The 19,825-nt window shown below is 39.1% G+C and overlaps 1 protein-coding gene across 33 annotated transcripts in view; it reads left to right on the top strand.

Moving 5' to 3' along the window:
- ENOX2 (ecto-NOX disulfide-thiol exchanger 2) overlaps positions 1-17,689 on the top strand; it is a 263,608-nt gene extending 245,919 nt beyond the window's left edge. For 17 of the 33 annotated variants that reach the window (XM_026018095.2, XM_072743770.1, XM_072743771.1 and 14 more), the window contains 5 exons: positions 5,271-5,452; positions 7,574-7,681; positions 11,025-11,133; positions 13,804-13,889; positions 16,190-17,689. In XM_026018095.2, coding sequence (XP_025873880.1) covers positions 5,271-5,452; positions 7,574-7,681; positions 11,025-11,133; positions 13,804-13,889; positions 16,190-16,321 — 617 coding nt within the window. In that variant the 3' untranslated portion in view covers positions 16,322-17,689. Of the gene's footprint in view, positions 1-5,270; positions 5,453-7,573; positions 7,682-11,024; positions 11,134-13,803; positions 13,890-14,007; positions 14,167-16,189 lie in introns of those variants that run through there. The other 16 variants (XM_026018096.2, XM_072743777.1, XM_072743780.1 and 13 more) reach the window with 2 other exon arrangements.
- The last annotated feature ends 2,136 nt before the right edge of the window (positions 17,690-19,825 follow it).

The following is a 19,825-nucleotide window of genomic DNA, read 5'->3' as shown; positions in this document are numbered from 1 at the left end:
AGGAATCTATCTCGGCTCATCAGCATGCCCTTTCCCCCCAGGAGAGAAGCAGTCCCTCCTCCTCATTTGCTCAGAGGAAAAATATTTTCGCATTTAAACTGGAGACTATGCCTCTAACCATTCTTCTAGATTACTGCCCTTTTCCACGTTTCTTCACATAACTCGTAAGACATGAGTATAATCACTAGCCTGCAGCACAAGAAGAAACAAAAGGAGGAAGATGAAATATCACTATTTAGTATTGAGCTGCATGGCTTGCCAGAGGAAAAACATGCAAACCAAAGCAGAAATGAATAACTGTCTCTCTATAGCAGTCACTTGATTTACAAAGGAACCTCTGTGTTACTCAGCGGAACTCCAGCTCAAAATGCTATCCTTGGTACTGACCCAACACCAAATCAAATATTTCTTCCCGTTTGGCAGATAGCACATGTCCCTTCTGCCATACACTTTCCTATATACAGTCATCTTCACTTTTAGCATCTTCTTTCGGTGTTATGATTGTGAGAAACGCTACCTGTCCAACAAGTATCCCGGCTGCTGAGAGAGATGGCAAGGATAGATAGTATTTACAGTTCTGGGATTCCAACTCTGTGTAACAGATTTCTCTCCAAAGACACAAAAGCTGTATGATTACAGAAAAAATTAAAATCTGTAATAAAACCAAACATACAATGAATGTGTTGTGCCAAAATTTTTTGTAATTTCTTTTAAAAACTAAAATGTAAGGTTCAGACTGCTACATCAGGATAATTGCATAGCCATCCACAGAAAACAAGAGAACATGTAGCAGGAAGGATTGCCACTCACTAATTTGGATAGAAAATCTGATTACATCAGCCTACATTGGTACCTGATTGTTTCAGGAAAACCCTCAGATCGAAAGCACAGAATTAAGCCCTGCACCCCACTCCACCCGAAGCAGCTTTCTTTTAGGAATAGGAAGTGTTTTCACCCTCAGAATAGGGTTTTCTTCTATATATTTCATCTTTGTAAAGCACAACTTCTTTCCATTTATTGTAGAGAATGAATCTTGTCTTTGAAATCCCTTTAGGACCTCTTCTTCCACCACTTACAGCTAATAATCTTGAAGATTTTATTTCCATTACTTTCTTTTACTTTCTTATACCCAAAGTCCCACCCCATAAGTGGCTGAAAAAAATCATACCTTTGAAAAGTTGCCTTTTTTAAATAATAAATTTATTTCTTATTGGTGTTCAATTTGCCAACATACAGAATAACACCCAGTGCTCATCCCGTCAGGTGCCCCCCTCAGTGCCCGTCACCCATGCACCCCCATCCCCCCATCCTCCTCCCCTTCCACCACCCCTAGTTCGTTTCCCAAAGTTAGGAGTCTTTATGTTCTGTCTCCCTTTCTGATATTTCCCACACATTTCTTCTCCCTTCCCTTCTATTCCCTTTCACTATTATTTATATTCCCCAAATGAATGAGACCATATAATGTTTGTCCTCCGATTGACTTATTTCACTCAGCATAATACCCTCCAGTTCCATCCATGTCAAAGCAAATGGTGGGTATTTGTCGTTTCTAATGGCTGAGTAATATTCCATTGTCTACATAAACCACATCTTCTTTATCCATTCATCTTTCGTTGGACACCGAGGCTCCTTCCACAGTTTGGTGATTGTGGACATTGCTGCTAGAAACATCCGGGTGCAGGTGTCCCGGCGTTTCATTGCCTCTGTATCTTTGGGGTGCCTTTTAACATTCTTAGACATTTAATATACAGGTTTGTAATTTTGATCCATTTTATTAATGCCTTTTTTGGGCTTTATTCTTTGTTAGGAATCAAAAAAAGGAATAAACTATAAATGTTTCCATTAATTTGGACTGTAAACCATAACGATTAGTGGAATTTCATTTTTTACAATTATCATAAACCTGGTACAAAGAAGGTATTCAGTGTTTGTTGAATGAACATCCTCTGATTAAATATTTTATAATAGCTTTTGTGTTTGTTGACCTTGAAAAATGTGCCATAACCATAAATAAAGCTAATTTTCCTCCTGTCTTAGGATTTTTTTAATTAATAAATTATTTTTTTAGAGCAGTCTTAGATTTACTACAACACTGAACAAGAAGTAAAAAGTTTCCAAATACCTCTGTCTCACAAACACGCGCACACACACACACATATCTCCTCACCACTACTGACATCCTGCTCCACATGGATACATTCCTTACAATCAGTGAATACATCATTATCACCCAAAGGTCATAGTTTGCATTAGAGTTCACTCTAAGTATTATACATTCTATGGGTTTGGACAAATGTTTAAAATATATATCTCTATCACTGTAGTATCATACAAAATAGTTCCACTGCCTTAAAAATCCTCTGTGCTCTGCCTATTCATCCCCCCACCCCACCCCAGCACCTGGCAACCAGCTTAGGGTTGTGGGGTTTTTCTTTAATCTTTTTACTGACTCTGTTGTTTTGCCTTTTCCAAAATATCATATAGTTGGAATCATACAGTTATGTAGCCTTTTCAATTGGCTTTTTTTCACTTAGTGATAATGCATTTACATTTCCTCAAGGTCTTTTCATAGCTTGATCACTCATTTCTTTTTAGCACTGAATAATACTCCATTTCTGCATGTACTACAGTTTGTTTATCCATTAATCTACTAAAGAACTTTGCAGTTTTTTCCAAGTTGGGGCAATTATATAATTGCCAGAAGAAATCTACTATAAAATCCATATGTATATTGTTGTGGGGACATAAGTTTTCAGTTCACTTGGGTAAATATGAAGTAGCATGATTGCTGGATTGTATGTTAAGAAATTGCCAGTGGCACCAGAGTGGCTCAGTGGCTGAGTGTCTGCCTTTGGCTCAAGCCATGATCCTGGGATCCTGGGATCGAATCCTGCATCAGGCTCCCTGCAGGGGGCCTGCTTCTCCCTCTGCCTATGTCTCTGCCTCTCTCTGTGTGTTTCTCATAAATCTATCTATCCATCTATCTATCTTAAAAAAGAAAAAGAAATTGCCAAAGTATCTTCCAAAGTACCAGTAGCATTTTGCATTCCCACCAGCAATGAAGGAGTGTTTGTTTGCTCCACATCCTTACCAGCACTTAGTGCTGTCATTGTTTTGGATTTTGGCCATTCTAATAGGTGTGTAGTGGCATCTCATTATTCTTTTAATTTGTAATTCCCTAATGACATATGACATATAATGATGCTTACTTGCCATATATATCTTTAGTGAGGTGTCTTTTCAGGTCTAATTTTTTGGCATTTATACTGTTTGATGTTCTTTGAATTTCCTGGGTCTGTGGATTGGCGTCTGATAATAATTTGAGGAAAAGTTCAGCCATTATTGCTTCACCCACTGCTTTCATTCCTTTCTCTCTTTCTTTCCCTTCTAATATTCTTATGACATGTATCTTTTGTGGTTGTCCCATAGTTCTTGGATATTCTGCTTGTAGTTTTTTTCCATGCTTTTTTTCTCTTTTGAGGTTAGGCAATTTCTGTTGTCATACCCTCAAGCTCAGTGATTCTTCCCCCAACCATGTTCAGTCTTTTAATAAGCCCACCAAGGCATTTTTCATTTGTGTTATATTTTTTTAATCTCTAGCATGTCTATTTGAATTTTCATCTCTCAGAATTTCCATCTGTTTACATTATCCATCTGTTATTTCATGGTATCTACTTTTCCCATTAAAGCCCTTAACATACTATACTAATTATAGTTGTTTTATATTCCTGTTTTGATAATTCCAACATTCATGCTATGTCTGACTCTTGTTCTGATCCAGATTCAGTCTCTTCAAACTGTGGGGTTTTTTTTTAACCTTTTAGTATTCCTTGTAACTTTTTATTGAAATCTGGACATGATGTACTAGGTGAAAAGAACTCCAGTAAATAGGACTTTAGTGATGTGGTAGTTAAGTGTAGGGAAGCATTCTATAGTCCTGTGATTAGGCCTCAGTTTTTTAGTGAGCATATACCTCTGGACTGTGCACTTCACAAGTGTTTCTCAGTTTTTTTCTTCCCTTCTTACTTGGGGTGGGATGGCCTGAGGAGGCTATATTTGGACATTTCCCTTCTCCAGGTTAGTTAGGCTCTGGCAATATCCTAGCAGGTTAGGCTCTGGTAAAATGATTTCTTCTGAAGGCAGGCCTTGTTAAGAAGAAAAAAAATGTTCTGGTGTATTTCAAAATAGTTTCTTTTCCCCTCCCCATGATGGAAGTGCAATATTCATTGTAAGGCCATAGTCGTGCTTTTAGAGATAAAACTCACAAAAGTATAGAGACCTCACTATGACTGGGTCCATCTGAACTCTTTAACAGACTTGTCTACACTGAGCCTCCAGCAATCAGCCAATCACAATTGAGGTTTTCTTATTTCTACCAGTTCCCATGGAGCTTCCTGCTCATAGGTTTCTGGTCTGGTAAACTGTGATTCTCTGGATTCCCCTGCCTCTCCAGTTTCAGGGTCAGCAGTTTGCCCCATGACCTCACTGCCCATGACCTCACTGCTCACTTCAATATGAATTGAAGACAAGTTGTTGATTATTCAGTCTATTTAGCTTTTTAGTTGTTGGATGGAGAGGTAACCTCTAAATTCCTTACACACTAGACCAGAAACCAGAAGTCTCATGTCTTAATTTTGACATTTACCTTTCCTCTGTAGGACAGTAAAGATTACATTTTACAAACAACTGCCAGCAAAATTACATGTGGACAGTCATCAGTTCAAGACAATTAGTCCTATACTTTTTCATTACAGAGCTCTTATCATTTGCTCCCTTCCAAGTAAAAGTAACAATGTTAGCTGGAAATGCCTGAGTTATATTTGGGGTGGTAAATATGAAACATGATGATGACTTCAGTGTGCTGGAAGCCTGTCTTCATATACAAAAATGGTTCTGTGTGCTTTTGTGTCCATCTCTTGCTGCCATGGCCTCCTCAAACATAATAGAACTCTAATAAAAAATATACGAAAAAAGAGACTTATTGTATATGTCAATTAAAAACTACCAAGTTTTCAGGACACCTGGATGGCTCAGTGGTTGAGCATCTGCCTTTCTCAGGTCATGATCCCGGGGTCCTAGGATCGAGTCCCACATCAAGTACCCCGCAGGGAGCCTGCCTCTCCTTCTGCGTATGTCTCAGCCTCTCTCTCTCTCTGTATCTCTCATGAATAAATAAAATCTTAAAAGAAAACTACCAAGTTTTAATGGTACTAAGGTGAACCACAAAGGGTATGGATAGATGGGCATTAGACATTATATTGATTGTTTAGCCTTAGTATCACAGGCAGAAGCTCTGAAGGAAGAAAACGACAGCCTCCGTTGGCAGCTCGATGCCTATCGGAATGAGGTAGAATTACTGAAGCAAGAACAAGGCAAAGCCCACAGAGAAGATGACCCAAACAAGGAACAGCAGCTGAAACTCCTGCAGCAAGCCCTGCAAGGAATGCAACAGGTAAAGGCCCTTTGGTTTTCTGAGCTTTTAGGAAGGCTAGCATCAGCTGCTTACCTGGAAACGGGTCCCCTACCAGAAAAGAGAATAGCAAACCTCTTACTCTTCTTGATATTCTGTTCTCTGGCATAGCTGAGGAGGGGATTATGAGTTATGAAATATTCTGACCACTACAGAGGTAGCAGTGGATCACCAATTTTCAAAGGATGAACATTCAGTGAAAAATACTTGACAGTAAAACTACACCAAACATAATCTAATCTTTTCTTTCTGCTTCAGGAGGTAATTTAGGATCTGGACCAGGCCTTGAGGACTTTATGAAGAAGCTCACTTACTTAGATATGAAAAAAGTAGTATCTAGTTGATCTAGTATCTACTATGATCCGGAGGCTGGACCGTATAGCCTCTTAGAAGAAATGGCAGGAATCCTACCCTTGCTTTTTCAGTATCAGTGCTTTGGTCACATAATACCAATCTGCTTTTTATTTTCCTTTGTTTTCACAGCCATTTATGTGAATGAGTTTACCTGCACATTATCCCAAGTATAAAAAGTAAAGTAAATAGGTGCATCCAACTGTAACTGTATTCAAATACAACAGTGTGTAATAGATGCTCAATGTCTAGATGTTTTATGTAACCATCACCACAGTGGGCCTACAATTTAGAAGATATCACCATCTGTTCTCATTACAATAAAGAAGTAGTATTTTTGAGTAAGGGTACTATCCCCCTCTGCCTTGCCAGACGACTAACCATTTTCCTTACAATTTAAATTGAGCAATAATTTTTTGAGCAATATTTTTTTTAATTCTATGCCTTGGAATTATCTAGGGCCAAGCTTATTGCTGGCTAGAAATCACAAATCATGAAAAAGGAGTCTCTTCTGGCACTAAGAGCCCCATGTTCCTATTACTTCTGCTACCACTGTCTTCCTGTGTGACAAGCAATATCACATTAATATTTCACCTTTCCTATTAGCAAAATGTGTGAAGTAATGCTTACCTTCCTTTTACTGTCACTATGGAATTTAATTAGAACATGCAAATTATATCTGAGATCTTTCCACCAAAAAAAATACATCTCTTCAGCTAGACTTCAAAGAATTTTGACAACGTGCATTGTACCGTATGTCTTTTAGCTCTTCCAGTGGTCTTTTGCAAGCCTCTGAGAACCAAAACTTTGAAAACATTTTTCATTGTTTTTCCTTCTTACCTTGATTTTGAAACCATTCCACATAAGAACGGTTCTGTTACTGAAATACAATTTAAAGATGATGAACTTTTTTTTTCCCATTTCATCACTTCAGAGACCTCTGAGAAAATTAGGTCTCTACATCCTGACAAATTAATTTCGCTCATTTTGATTACTTTTTCTTGGAAAATAGTCTTGTAAAAAAGATAAAGCTTCTTCCATCTTATCCAAAAAGAAGTATAGTCTAATATAGTGATTAAGAGCATGGACTCTTAATGGTGGTATTGACCCAACCTGGGTTTAAATCCCAACTTTGCCACTTACTATCTGAATAGCCTTAGGTAAACCACTAAACCTCTGTAAGCCTCTGGATTATGTATCACAGGGTTATTTGAGGTTTATATGAGATCACACATATGAAACCCTATCCACAATGCATGACACATGTTAGATACTAAATAAATAATATTTTTGTAATCATTAATGATGATCAATCCAGTTCCTTGCCTACTGATATGGAAACAAACATTTGTCAAGTGTTTTCCTCATAGAAATTGAACTTGGCTTGGAAAATGACTATTTGAAAGAATGCTTTACAACATCAAGTTCAATGCGGCAATCAAGATGTTGTCCACTTGGGATTAACACTACACCCTATCTTTTTCTCTCACTGGAATAGAAAAGTTATGTAATTAGATCAGTTAGTTTCTCAGATGCTCTCTAAAATATAAACAAATCCAAAGGAAGTTCCTAAGAGCTAAAATAACTTTAAGTGAAAGGTAACTTGATTTTCCCTTTGATATCTCTGAATGGAGAGATGATTGTGTGGGCTGGGAGAAAGTGAGGCAGGCCAACCTACTATCTAACTTCAACCAGGGTTTTTAAATGAAGTGTGGCTCCTGAAGACTTGATCGTCTTTGGTATTTCTTGTAGCATCTACTCAAAGTCCAAGAGGAATACAAAAGAAAAGAAGCTGAACTTGAAAAAGTCAAAGATGACAAGTTGCAGGTGGAAAAAATGTTGGAAAATCTTAAAGAAAAGGTACATCAGTCCTCTGTGAACCCTTGCCCTTGCCCTTCCCCTACTCTTCTCAGTGACCGTACAAATGCCCTGGAAGTTCCTGCAGTAGGAATCAGCATGGAATGCTTGGCTGCATGGGAATTAAAAACCCCCTCTCTGGGGTAATTCTTGAATCAAGGTCTCTGCCTTTAGATGTGAATCCTTGGCATATCTAAGGATTCTGGAGAGTACACTTTTCAATGAATAAGAAGTTAGTCCCTCCCTAAAATTCCTCAGTCTTTCCCTCTTGGAGAATCCCAGAGTGTACATCTCATTCAGCTTCATCTTGCCAAGCAAATAGCAACATAGAAAACTCGGGTGACGCAGAGTACCTTTAATGAAGGAAGAAACACAAGAACATTGGCATTTCTTTGCAGATACTCCATCTAGTGTAATAATGAGCAGTTGCAGGTAAAATAGCCAAAACCCAAAGGGGAGAAAACGTGTGGAAAGTAAATAAAAAGAATATTCTAACACTTGATAATTGCAGCATGAAAGGGCAAGATGGGACTCTCTAGCAATAAGAGCTGCCAGTAAGAACCTCTTGGGGGAGTCTCCTAACATCTGGATAGGTTAATGTGTCACAAGCTTGAATCAGGTGCCCAATCTACTTAAGGTGTGCAAAGTCTACTGATGGTGTTTCCCAACTGTACCTCCCTAATCGTTGGTACGCCTGAACATTCAACTAAAGTGAAGTTCTCAAAAGGAAGACCCATTGAATATAACTGCCTGATTTTCATGTCTCAGAAGGAAGAGATTAGGAGCTCAGACCAAGAGCCAGAAATCAACAATTCTACCGTTCCACAAGAGCTCTTGCTCTTTATCTCTGGCACTCAGCTCAGGAAGATGCAATGCATACAGGCCCCGGGTATGTTTGCCAGCACAGTGACTTCCCCCAGAGTGCCATTAAGAACTGGCAGCCTTGGTGTAGTTGAAACAAATGATTGAAAGTGTTTTCTTCTGGAGGCCATTTGCAATATGCTTTTAATTCTTCCACTTCATAAAACCAGCTCACTTTCCAGTTTTGTGGGTGCTATTAAAGAAACGAGCACAATCCCAGAGATATTCATTTATCAAGCATTTAATTGAAAAGCGCCAAAGCTGCTGTATAGCAGGAATTTCCCTATATTTTCAGAGCTGCTAAAATGTCTCAGAACTGCTATGTAGCTGTTTCGCTTCTTGCATAAAATGGAGTGCATAACCAGAAGACTATTGATAGACATGAAGTTATGCTTAGAATCATTCTTTAGGATTAATATCACAAATTAATTTAAAGGCATTTTTAGTGTAAGAGCATTTTTGGCACTTTAGTATAAGCTGCTTTCTGCTTTGTAAAGTATTTCATTTAAAGAAGCAAGAGGTCAAATGGCACGAAAGAAACTTAATGTATTGTGCCTAAATCTGTTTTTCATCCTGAACCTGAATATACCACAAAGTGGCAGCTTAAGAGGATAAGCAAAGAGATCTAACTAATAATAAGGAAAATGTGAGTCAGAATGGTTTTTTTTCCTGTTACTGTAAGCAAAGCTTCTTTCAGAGAAAGTCATGACAGTTCATTATAAACTGATCTTCTCTGGGAAGCTGATTTGTGACCAAATATTTCAACCTGACACAATTAGGTTAAGAAGCAAAGTACCATTACATTAGACTGCAAAAATAATTCCAGGTTGAAAAGAAGGCAGTAAGTTTTGGTGAAGAGGGATCTATTTCGTTTTTGTTTGGGTTTCTTGACAGTAAACCATAGTGTGAGTTATTGTCAGTGTTTTGCAATATAACAGTGTGAGTTCTGTCTGTCTAACTGCAGAAAGAGCTAGCTCTTTGAATCTGCCAGTAAAACTCAAAGTGATACCTTCTTATTTTTTAAATGCCAGCTATAATAAAATTGAAGTCAGGTTTCAATAAGGCTACATTTCTATTCAAGATGGCTAAAACTTCTCAGGATGCCTTTACATCTTAAATCAACCCCAATCTGTAAAACTCTCACATGTAAGAAATAGCTTATTGGATCATTTAATGTTTTAAGGGCATTAGAAGGAGATGTACAACCCATGGCTTAGAAGTGAGCCAGTATTTTAAATCAAACTTGGCATGATGGTTACTGCCTAGATCGGACTCTAAAAGCCAAAGATTGAGGAGGTCATCAAGAAAGGCTTCCCTTCTGACTACAGCCAGGAAGCCTGTAAATCCACAGAACATGTCTTGCAGCATAGACCATTTCATTCAGGGCAACATCCTGGAAGCTTTGAAAGCATCTTTAAAGAAAACAGAAGGACACCTGTCCATGCTGAGGTCTTGGGGAAGGGATGAAGTGACAAAGCATTTGAGTCAGCCATGACCTGCACCCCCATACACACCCCAGGAGCATTTCCCCAGCATTTTCTTTTCTAATAGCATAAAATAGCCATGATCCCTTTTATGCCTTCTTCCCAAGGTTCTTCCTTCACATTTATAATACAGAAAAGATGTTCTCAGTACCCAAACAGAGAAAGAAAGATCAACGAAAGGTCTGGAGGTATTTTCAGTTTGATTGTTGGTCATGAATTTCACCTGAGTACCTCTTATGAAACAGACCTGCTATGCTCAGAAAGAGAAAACTTTCAACAACAAAGAAGACCACTGAGTAATGATAATGAGATTTTGGTCATGGTCATTTCTTGATGTGAAATCAGGAATATCCTAACTGATAACGTCCTTATCAGAGAGAAGAAAGGGCTGATAGCCAACAAATGGAAACTCTAATTTTTAGTTCAAAAGCCAACAGTTGATTACCTGGGAGTAGATTCCCCACTCAGAGATGGGCCCTGCCTTTAGCAGATTGTGGACCTAAAATTGAAAAGAATAGCCCTTTTGACAGCAGATGACCTGGCATGAAATCTAGGCTCTACTACTTCCTAGAAATGTGATTTTAGGCAATTTATCTAATATACCTGAGCCTCACTTTCCTCATTTGTACAATGGAGATAACACATGCCTAACAATGCCTACCATCTAGTAGGCAGTAAATATTGGGTCTGGTTCCCCAGATTACCTGTATAGAGTCAAGAATGATGAAGCAGGAAAATAAAACCTGGCAAAGATAAATATCTCAATTTTTCTGTGTTTGGGAGCCATATAAAGAAGTTTTAGATGATCTGTGATGTTTTTGCATAAATTAATGCTATTTTCTCTCTGATTCAATCATCAAAATTATACAGTATTGCTTTGGGGGTACTACATTAAGAAGTTCCCCATTGCATAATTGAATCCAAGTTTCCCGTTGTATAATTGAATCCAAGTCTTTTACCCAGTAAGATGAACTGATCCAGGAAGCATATTATTCCCACAGGAATCCTGTGCTTCTAGACTATGTACATCGAGCCAGGATAGTGACTACCCTCTTGAGAAGACCCTGAACAGCAGCCCTATCAAATCTGAACGTGAAGCACTACTCGTCGGTAAGGAACACATGCATACAACATATTGACTATGGTGGAGGAAGGAAAGGGTTTTACCTAAGATGAATATACCCGCGAACCATTTATGAAGCATGACAATGCATGGACCCAGAGTCCTGAAGATGACAGGATAAGAACAAGTATAGACTTCAGAACAAGTAACAGTAGCTCCCAGTCCTCCTCAAGCTCCTGACATTGCTGCCACATCAAATGTGTGTGTGTGTAAGCACAAGGAGGGGTCTGCTGGAGAAACACATTGTACATTTTTAAAATCTCTATGGGAGGCTAGCTGAGCCCTCTTACTCTCATTCAAGGTAACAGTGCAGATACTGTTTGGCAGAGAGCTTTCCCAGATGAGACTCTGGAGGAAATATGTGCCTCTCCGAAATTTTTTTCCAGGTTACTCAGATGATTCAGGAGGCTGTCTGTGGAGTGTTGGACACTAGTGGGCTCTGATGAGATAAATGCTAGAGTTGCTCTCGTTATATAAAAATTCACCCACAGAGGCAAGATAGAATAAATGGTTGAGGAGTCAGACCCGATTTCCCATTTGACCCTACCATTTCCTTCCTGAACTTCAGTTCCTCCAACTGCAAAATGGGCGGAATATTACCTGTCTCAAAGGGCAGCTGAGAGTATTAAATATTATAATTCATCTGAATCCCTTAGCACAGTGTGCAGCCCATAGGAAGCCCTCAGTAAAATGAGAACCATTTTGCACTTACAGTATTCAGCACAAATGCTTGTTGACTTGATATTCCATTTGGAGAACAATGGCAGATTGAGGTCCTAAAAATACTCAGTCATTTCCAAGGGGCTGATACTGGGCCTCCACAGATAATCCCAGTTGCCTTCTAGGAAGCTGAATCCCACACAGTCACACACCAATCCCAGAAGGTCTCCACACTGATTGGCTTTGCATATTTTGAAGATTTATCTCCTTTCTTTGGTAATGGATATTGTAGTCAGATTTAACACTTTGATATGTTAATAAAGATACACAAGGGAATCTTCCATTGAGTCTCAAGAAAAGTGACAATTTATTTCTGTTTTACAACTCAAAGTTCTTTAACAAATCTTTAACAAATTGGCATGGCAACAGGGAGACCTGTCGGAGAAGAGCTGGGGGAAGGAAGGAAGCCTCTGTAAATGGATAGTTCTAGAAACAAAGATTCTTAAACTAAGTGTTTCTTGTTTTGTTTTTTAAAGAATGTAATCTTGGGCTGACAGAGAGAAAGGAAAAATCTATTTTTTAAATTGGTTCTTTGGGTATGAACCCACAGAAACTGCTTAGTGTTTTGAAACCTATGGAGTTACTTCTTAGCATTTGACAGACAACCTGTCTTGGCCATAAGCACCTAGAATTCCTTTGGGCATGAACTGTCTTTTTTAGAATTTAAGTTCCTCAGCTTGAGTCAGTGTATAGCAATTCAATTTACCTCATCATTTAAGAATCACATAGTATTATAAGTTATAGCATCCGTTTGGGACAGATTTTGAACTCTACCATCAGTTCCTCCTGGATCCCAAGCCCTCTGATATTTGGAGAAGTTTCACAAAGAACTGACTTGAACTTAAAGCAGCAACTCAAATTTGTGATACTCCTTATCAGTCACTTGAAGGAATAGACAGGTTGTAGTCTATAAACCAAATCAAATTTAGCTTGTATTTCCTGGCAGTTCTCGGCAAACTCAATTCTGGTATATTTAATGCACTAAAGATCATATGAAAGGGGGCAGCCCCGGTGGCTAAGCGGTTTGGCGCTGCCTTTAGCCTGGGGTGTGATCCTGGAGACCCTGGATCGAGTCCCACGTTGGGCTCCCTGCATGGAGCCTGCTTCTCCCTCTGCCTCTCTCTTTCTCTCTCTGTCATGAATAAATAAATAAAATTTTAAAAAAAAGATCATATGAAAGGAGAGGAATTCAAAAAATTTAAAGAAAGAAATAGTAGGCCTTTGAACAATTTATATTCTACCTGTTTCCATAGAAAGTAGTATTAGAACAATTAATATGATGTCCAGAACAATCAAGGCAGTATGTAGAGCTGCCAATCACCCCATAGTTACACTAAGTAAAAAATGTGCACATCCCCAGAGACTGTAAACTTCTATTTTAGAAAAAATGTGTTACTTGAAGTGATTTAGAGCTCTAAGCACAAACAAAATGCTAGTGACCACTTGAGTGAATGAAATGTTTGGCTTTTCTCTACAGAGCTACTTACAGAATAAAACAAATATAATCAGCAGATTCTCTTGTGAGAGGCATGAAGTGAATTAGGCAAAGAACCTGATTTGTAATTTTACCACAACAGCAAGACATTATTAATGCATAAGAGACTCAAGTCCAATTTAAAGACTGCAGAAGACTTCCAAAAAAGCCAGTACAATCTAAATTCATTATAAAATTATAAATTCATTGTGAAATGTAGAACTCAAATGGTCTTTAGCCATCATGAATGATGGAAGTGACTCCTCAAATCCCAGCTTTTCTACATGTGATATAGTGTAGTAAGAGGCAATATATGCAGTGGGTTGTTGTACAGATTAAATGAGCAAAAAATGTATGTAAATTTAGAATAGTGTCCAGTATGTAGTATGTGGTACTTGTGAGTTAGCTCTCATTTCAAAGAATATAATGCTCCAGTGTAACCTCCATGGTATTGTCACTATAGGGATTATTTCCACATTTCTTCATGTCCACCCATTTGGAGCAAGCATTGAATACATCTGTTCCTACTTGCACCGTCTAGATAATAAGGTATGTGGGGTCCTGAAATGGGCATGCAAGGGGACATAGGGTAATTTCTTCAAGCATAAGTAAGTCACTAGTAATCTCCCTAACAAAATTTCCCTCACCTATTCTCACTGTGATGCAGTACAGAGCTTCTGTCTTGCAAGTAGGGTGACTGTCTGCTTCTGTTTGCCTGGGACTGAGGGGTTTCCTAGAACTCCAATGCCAGAACCGAGAAGTCGTGGGCAAACCTGAATGAGTTGGCCAATCTCCTTCCAAGATACATCTTAGAAGAATTTTCCTCCTTTCTTTTAATTTATGTTTAAACTGAAAATGACCTATTATCTCTCACTGGTCAAACTTTTGCGATGGGCCTTTAGCCATTAGCAAATGTTAATGTTCAGAACCGGAAGTCTTATTCCAGCCATCACTGTCACCATTGCCATTACCTGTGTTGAAACGATCAAGGCAGGGGCAAAAACAAAACAGAGGAAACAGTAAGTCTGTGACACAGACTCAAGTACTGCTCCCAGCTGATCTCATGGGACACTTCCTTCCCGGGATGCTGTTATATGGGGGACCTCACAAAGCATCGGGAGCAAGGGTAAGTATTCCCTCAAAAGTCAAGGATGCCTCATAGAATCAGGAGGGGACCCTTGACACCTCAGAATAAATAAACTCAGGTTAGATTTTTTTTCAGAAGCTGCATTCAGTTAAACCTGCTCATGGATTGTATTCACTATTTCACAGGACCCTGGGGCTCTTGGGATGTGCCACTGGAATGCAGATTCCTGACAGTTGGAAGTCCAAATGTTAAGCCATTTAAGCATATGTCCTCTTAACAGAGGCACTTGCCTACATGGGCATCCAGCTGTGGTGATGCACCTTCCTCATGGCATTTGTTTTAGTTCAAGCTGGCACACACCCCTCATTTAGCTCTGGGAAGTTGGGAAGTGGTACCATTCTGCAACTAAAGAGCCCATTTGGTAGCAAAGGGAGGGATCAAATGTGAGCACCAGGACCAAGTGGTAGGTTGAAGTGGTGTGAAATTGAACTATGTGTCAATAAAAACGGTCTGGTCCTTTTTTTAAAAATTGTAAAAAATAAAGCATACATTTTTAAATGTAAGCAACGTAGAAAGGCAGTGAAGGGAAAGTGAAAGTGACCCAGCCTCACCCTTCCAGGATCACCACTGTTACCAGGTTGGCATATCTTCTTTCAGACCATTTCCCATATGTGTGCTGCACCTATATTGTACATATACATCTATAAACATTATATATTTATGGTCTTTGGAATGGAGATTCAGCTCTATATGATACTCTGCAAAGTGCATATTTCACTTAACTGGTTAAAGTCCACTACTAGCACTGGAAGAAAGCATGACCTCACTCCTACTCTCAGCCCATTTTCTCCTGAGCTTCTTCCTGCCAGAGTAGTAACAGGGCCTCCCAAAGAGAGCTTGCAGTGATGCCAACAGAATTAGGAAGTCCCTCACTCCAGTTTCAGGAATATTCAGTGTGGCGGCAACTCAGGGTTTCTCTTGGGAACCCTGGTGCTCTTCAGTGTCCAGGTTCACAGAAAAGTTGCTACTCATGTCAAGATGACCACCTGAAACAAATCCTAATAGGGTCCACAGATTTTTGTTTTATATTGGTGTGTGTGTATGTGTGAAGTAGGGAGAAGAAGACAATGCACAAAAGTAGGAAGACAGAGCATTCCTTATTTCTGTCATTTTTCCTTTATAAAGCAATGTGTGTGTGAAGAATTCTGCCCTGCCTTCCTCCCCTCCCAAAAGGCTTTTCAGCTTCAGTAGGCCTGCACGCAGCATCACCAGCACTGATCAGCTGTCATTCAGCTGGCTACAAACCCAAGCCTCTCCACGCAACTGACACCAGCTCTTCTCATTAGAAAGCTCGTTGGCAGTCAATCCCCAAAACATCATGCTAAGTAAAAGAAACTAGTCACAAAAGGCTATATATATTATTATATATTATGATTGCACATATATAAAACTTCCAGGAAATTCAAAACCACAGCGTAAAGATCCAAGTCAGGGATTGGGAGTGACAGTTGACTGCACTGCAAAGGGGCATTAAGGAACCTTCTGTGGGTGATGGAATGTTCTAAAACTAAATTGTGGTGAGAGTTGCCCAATTGTACAAGTGTGCCAAACTTCATTAAGCTCTAAACATAAACTAGGTGAATTTGTTGTATGTAAATTCTTACCTAAATACAGCAGTTTTGAAATCCAGACAAGGGAAGCCCAGGGGATTCTGTCTGGAGTTAGAACTGCTTTTGAGTGGAGCTCTCTGTCTGGCCCACAGATCTGCACCAGCGATGTGGAGTGTCTCATGGGCAGACTGCAGCACACCTTCAGGCAGGAAATGACCGGGGTTGGAGCCAGTCTGGAGAAGAGGTGGAAATTCTGTGGCTTTGAGGGCTTGAAACTGACCTGAATTTTGTGGCCTCATAGCCTGAGCTCCTGCAGATAAATGTGTGGTGAACATGCTGAGAAGGTGATTTGTATTCTCAATGGTTTTCAAGTGAGAAGTGCTTTAAATTTGTCAGGCCATTCCTGGAATATCTTTTGAGTTAAAATAAGGATCCTAAAACAGCACCTCGAGCTACAGGCCCTAAAAAGAAATGGACTCAGACCCTCAAGCGCTGTAACTTGCTCCTGTTCTGTCAGTGGCTTATGTCTTTTATTAGTGGTATTTGAAAAAGGCCTGAGGCTAAAGAGTATTTGGGGTGTTTTCAGTGTCTGTACTACTGTCGTAGAGTTTGGTATTTTTTTAAACACTGTTAATTGAAATGTTTTGATGATTTGTATGTGATTTGTGTTTCAAAACTTCGCTTCACATTAATGTTGCTACTGGTGAAAGGAATGAGAGGAGCACTAGGTACTCCATAACTGACATGGTGTTTCCAATCCCCAGTAAGACAGTAAGTGAGTAACACAGCGTCTTCTAGAAGGTGCCTGACCAGGCTCACTTTTTAAAAGACAAAGCATGGTTTGTGGCTTTTTGCAAAATTACTGTGAACCAAAAGTTGACAAATGTTCCAAAGTTATTTTCTCTAATTTATCAGATAAAAAAAAATCTAGATGTATTCACAGAAAGCAAGTGTCCAGTACGACTGGCATGTGTATGTGCTATCAGAATCACCTTGTATATAGTCTGCTTTTAAAGGAGGGCATGTTTAGTTTTCTATGAATTAAAACACGTGTGCACATGTGCACATATACACACACATTAGCAGAAGGGATTCATTTTAATATGCCTTCCCTCTGGCCTTCTTACAAAGTCTGTTGGTCCCTTTTCTTCTGTCAGCGTGTTGAATTGCAAACTGTGTACGGCTGTAAATACTTTGTTTACTTCAAGCTGAATGTTTGCAAACAGTTGATATGAGTATTAGTAGAAAACTCCTGGTAATTAATGAGCCCGGGTGTGCAAGGCTTCCTGCAAATAGCTCCACCTGGAGTGCTGACGACCAGGGACACCTCCAGTCCTGTGGCACCCACCAGCAGATTGCAATGGCAGAGTGTACATGGACCAGTCAGGAAGTCCTGCTTGATGGAAACGAAAGGGAAAGGATGAGGATGTGGGGCTTATATCATGAGGCACAGATGATCTTTTCTTCTGTGGTGTTGCTGGTGCTTATAATAATACAAGCATGCCCTCCCATGAGTCTTGATTCAAAATAAAAGAATGTACTAAGTAAGCAAAGCCAATGAAGAGTATTTCAGAAAAATACTTTGTAAATGAGATGTCAGTAGTGTTCAAAGGTGTATTTTTAAAAGATAAATATTCCTTTTTTATACCTCAGTTTGGTGTTCTGTTTTTGAATTACTTGCTCTCTAATCCTTTAGTGAATCATCTTCATTTCTTCTTTGGAGTACCAGGATGTTGAAAGAAGATGCTAAACCTTCACCTTGACAACTAGAAATAGGTCCCCATACCAGCTTGGTCATGCTGAAAGCTGGCTTCCCCTTGAAGCACCCAGCTGTGGCACAAGCAGGGAGCTAGGGTTATTTTTACTCTAGCCTCCTCACTGAAGCATCGCTGTTATCAAAGTTACAGAAGGCTTTGATTTGTCAATCTCAGAGGTCCTGGAATGCCTGATTTTAAAAATATCTTTGAAATCAGGGAAATTTGCCACTAATCAATTATTTCTTATTTAAATAAGTTAAATACCATGAAATTTTAAAACAACAAATTTTAAAGTAACAACTGCTATACCCAGGCCCCTTGCTGTCCTTCACTTAATCTACTTGTGCTACAAATGGTCTCTATTATTCCCGCCAATTTAGTCCAGGTGTGCTCCTCCCAGCCAGCTTGATTACACTGGTTGTGAGGGGTCAGTCTGTATCAAGTTGGCTAGGCTATAGTGACCAGTTGCTTGATCAAACACCAGTCTAGATGTTGCTGTGAAGGTATATTTGACATTTTAACTGACATTTGACATTTGACATAACATTTAAACTGGTAGACTTGAAATTGAAGCAGATTATCCTCCATGATGTGGTTGGGCTTCATTTACTCCATGAAAGACCTGAAGTCCTCTGAGAGAGGAATTGTGCCTCCAGATTGCCTTTGGATTCATGACTGTAGCATTAACACCTGCCAGAATTTCCAGACTGCTGGCCAGCCCTACAAATTTCAAATTTGCCAGCCCCCACAATCACATGAGCCAATTCCTTAAATCTGTGTGTGTGTGTGTGTGTGTGTGCACGTGTGTGTATACATCCCACTGGTTCTGTTTCTTTGGAAAACCCTGACTACTATGCTAGTCCAGAGTTGTCATAATGTATAAAAATAAAATCTATTTGCATTATACATAATCCAGTTACAGCACATACCATTTCACAATAATATCCATCCATCATAAAAATATATTAATGAAATTATTTTGCTTTACAAATGCTTAGTGCTATTTATTGTTGTTATTCTGCCCAAATTTTGAAACATTACTCTTGTTTTTTTTAGGAGCTATAATAGATTTTTCCAGATAATAAAGAATAGAAGCATTTTTAATTTTACAAATGGTTGTTTTTATCTCTCTTCCCAGTCCTGTGACATTTCTAGTTCTGATTCTTTAATATTACCAAGTTGCTTGTTAAATGTCCTCAGTGAAAATGAAATAGTTTTCAGAACAAACTAAGCACTTATCTATGTTCTGGTTATACAGTTTTGTTCGTAATTGGACCCAAAACTAAGTTTTTCATATAATGCGAATAAACTATATCCCTTGAAAAGACAGCATAGATGTAAGAACTTTGACTCATCTGCTAGAACTAGGTAAGCCCTTGGGATTCTTAGCTGTTTTGGACAGTCTCTCAAATAGACTCAGATTCACTTTTCACCACAATTGCTACCATCTGCTGAGCACCTATTATGCTATCATGCTGCCTACAGTCAACTTACTGCCTGTGTGTCAAGTTACACAGACAAAATGAGAGCTTCAATTTCCTTATAGGTAAATTTAAGGAGAAATAGTACCTGTCAGAGGATGGTGGTAAAGAGTTATCAAGAGAGCATGTACGAATTACCCAGTCAGTGCCTGGGCCATAATGAGTTCACAATAAAGAGTTATGACTATGATTCAGCCAAAAGTAATGACAAGCTATTACCTTTGCTCTCACTATAAGAAAAATGTTTTTGTGTTCACACCTAGAATTGTGAAGCTACATCATGTTGCTGAGCCTCAAGAATGGAAACTCAGCTGTTCAAAGGTATTCCAAACATTTATTCAGGCCCAGGCACTCTGCCAAGCATTGTGGCATATACAAGGAGTATGCCTGGTGCCCTCAAAGAGCTAGAAGGGTAGGCTTTTAACACACTGGATGTAAATCCTTCACTCTGTAGCCTAGACCATAAAATCTCAGAATGAAAAATATTCAGCGTTGACCAACTATGAATGGTGTGAATAAGGTGGTAATGATGGTTCACTCTTGAGACCTG

Source organism: Vulpes vulpes, chromosome X (genome assembly GCF_048418805.1).
Source record: "Vulpes vulpes isolate BD-2025 chromosome X, VulVul3, whole genome shotgun sequence".
Taxonomy (NCBI): Eukaryota; Metazoa; Chordata; class Mammalia; order Carnivora; family Canidae; genus Vulpes; species Vulpes vulpes.
The sequence above is the reverse complement of the archived record's forward strand: the minus strand, read 5'-3'. Positions and strand labels throughout refer to the sequence as shown.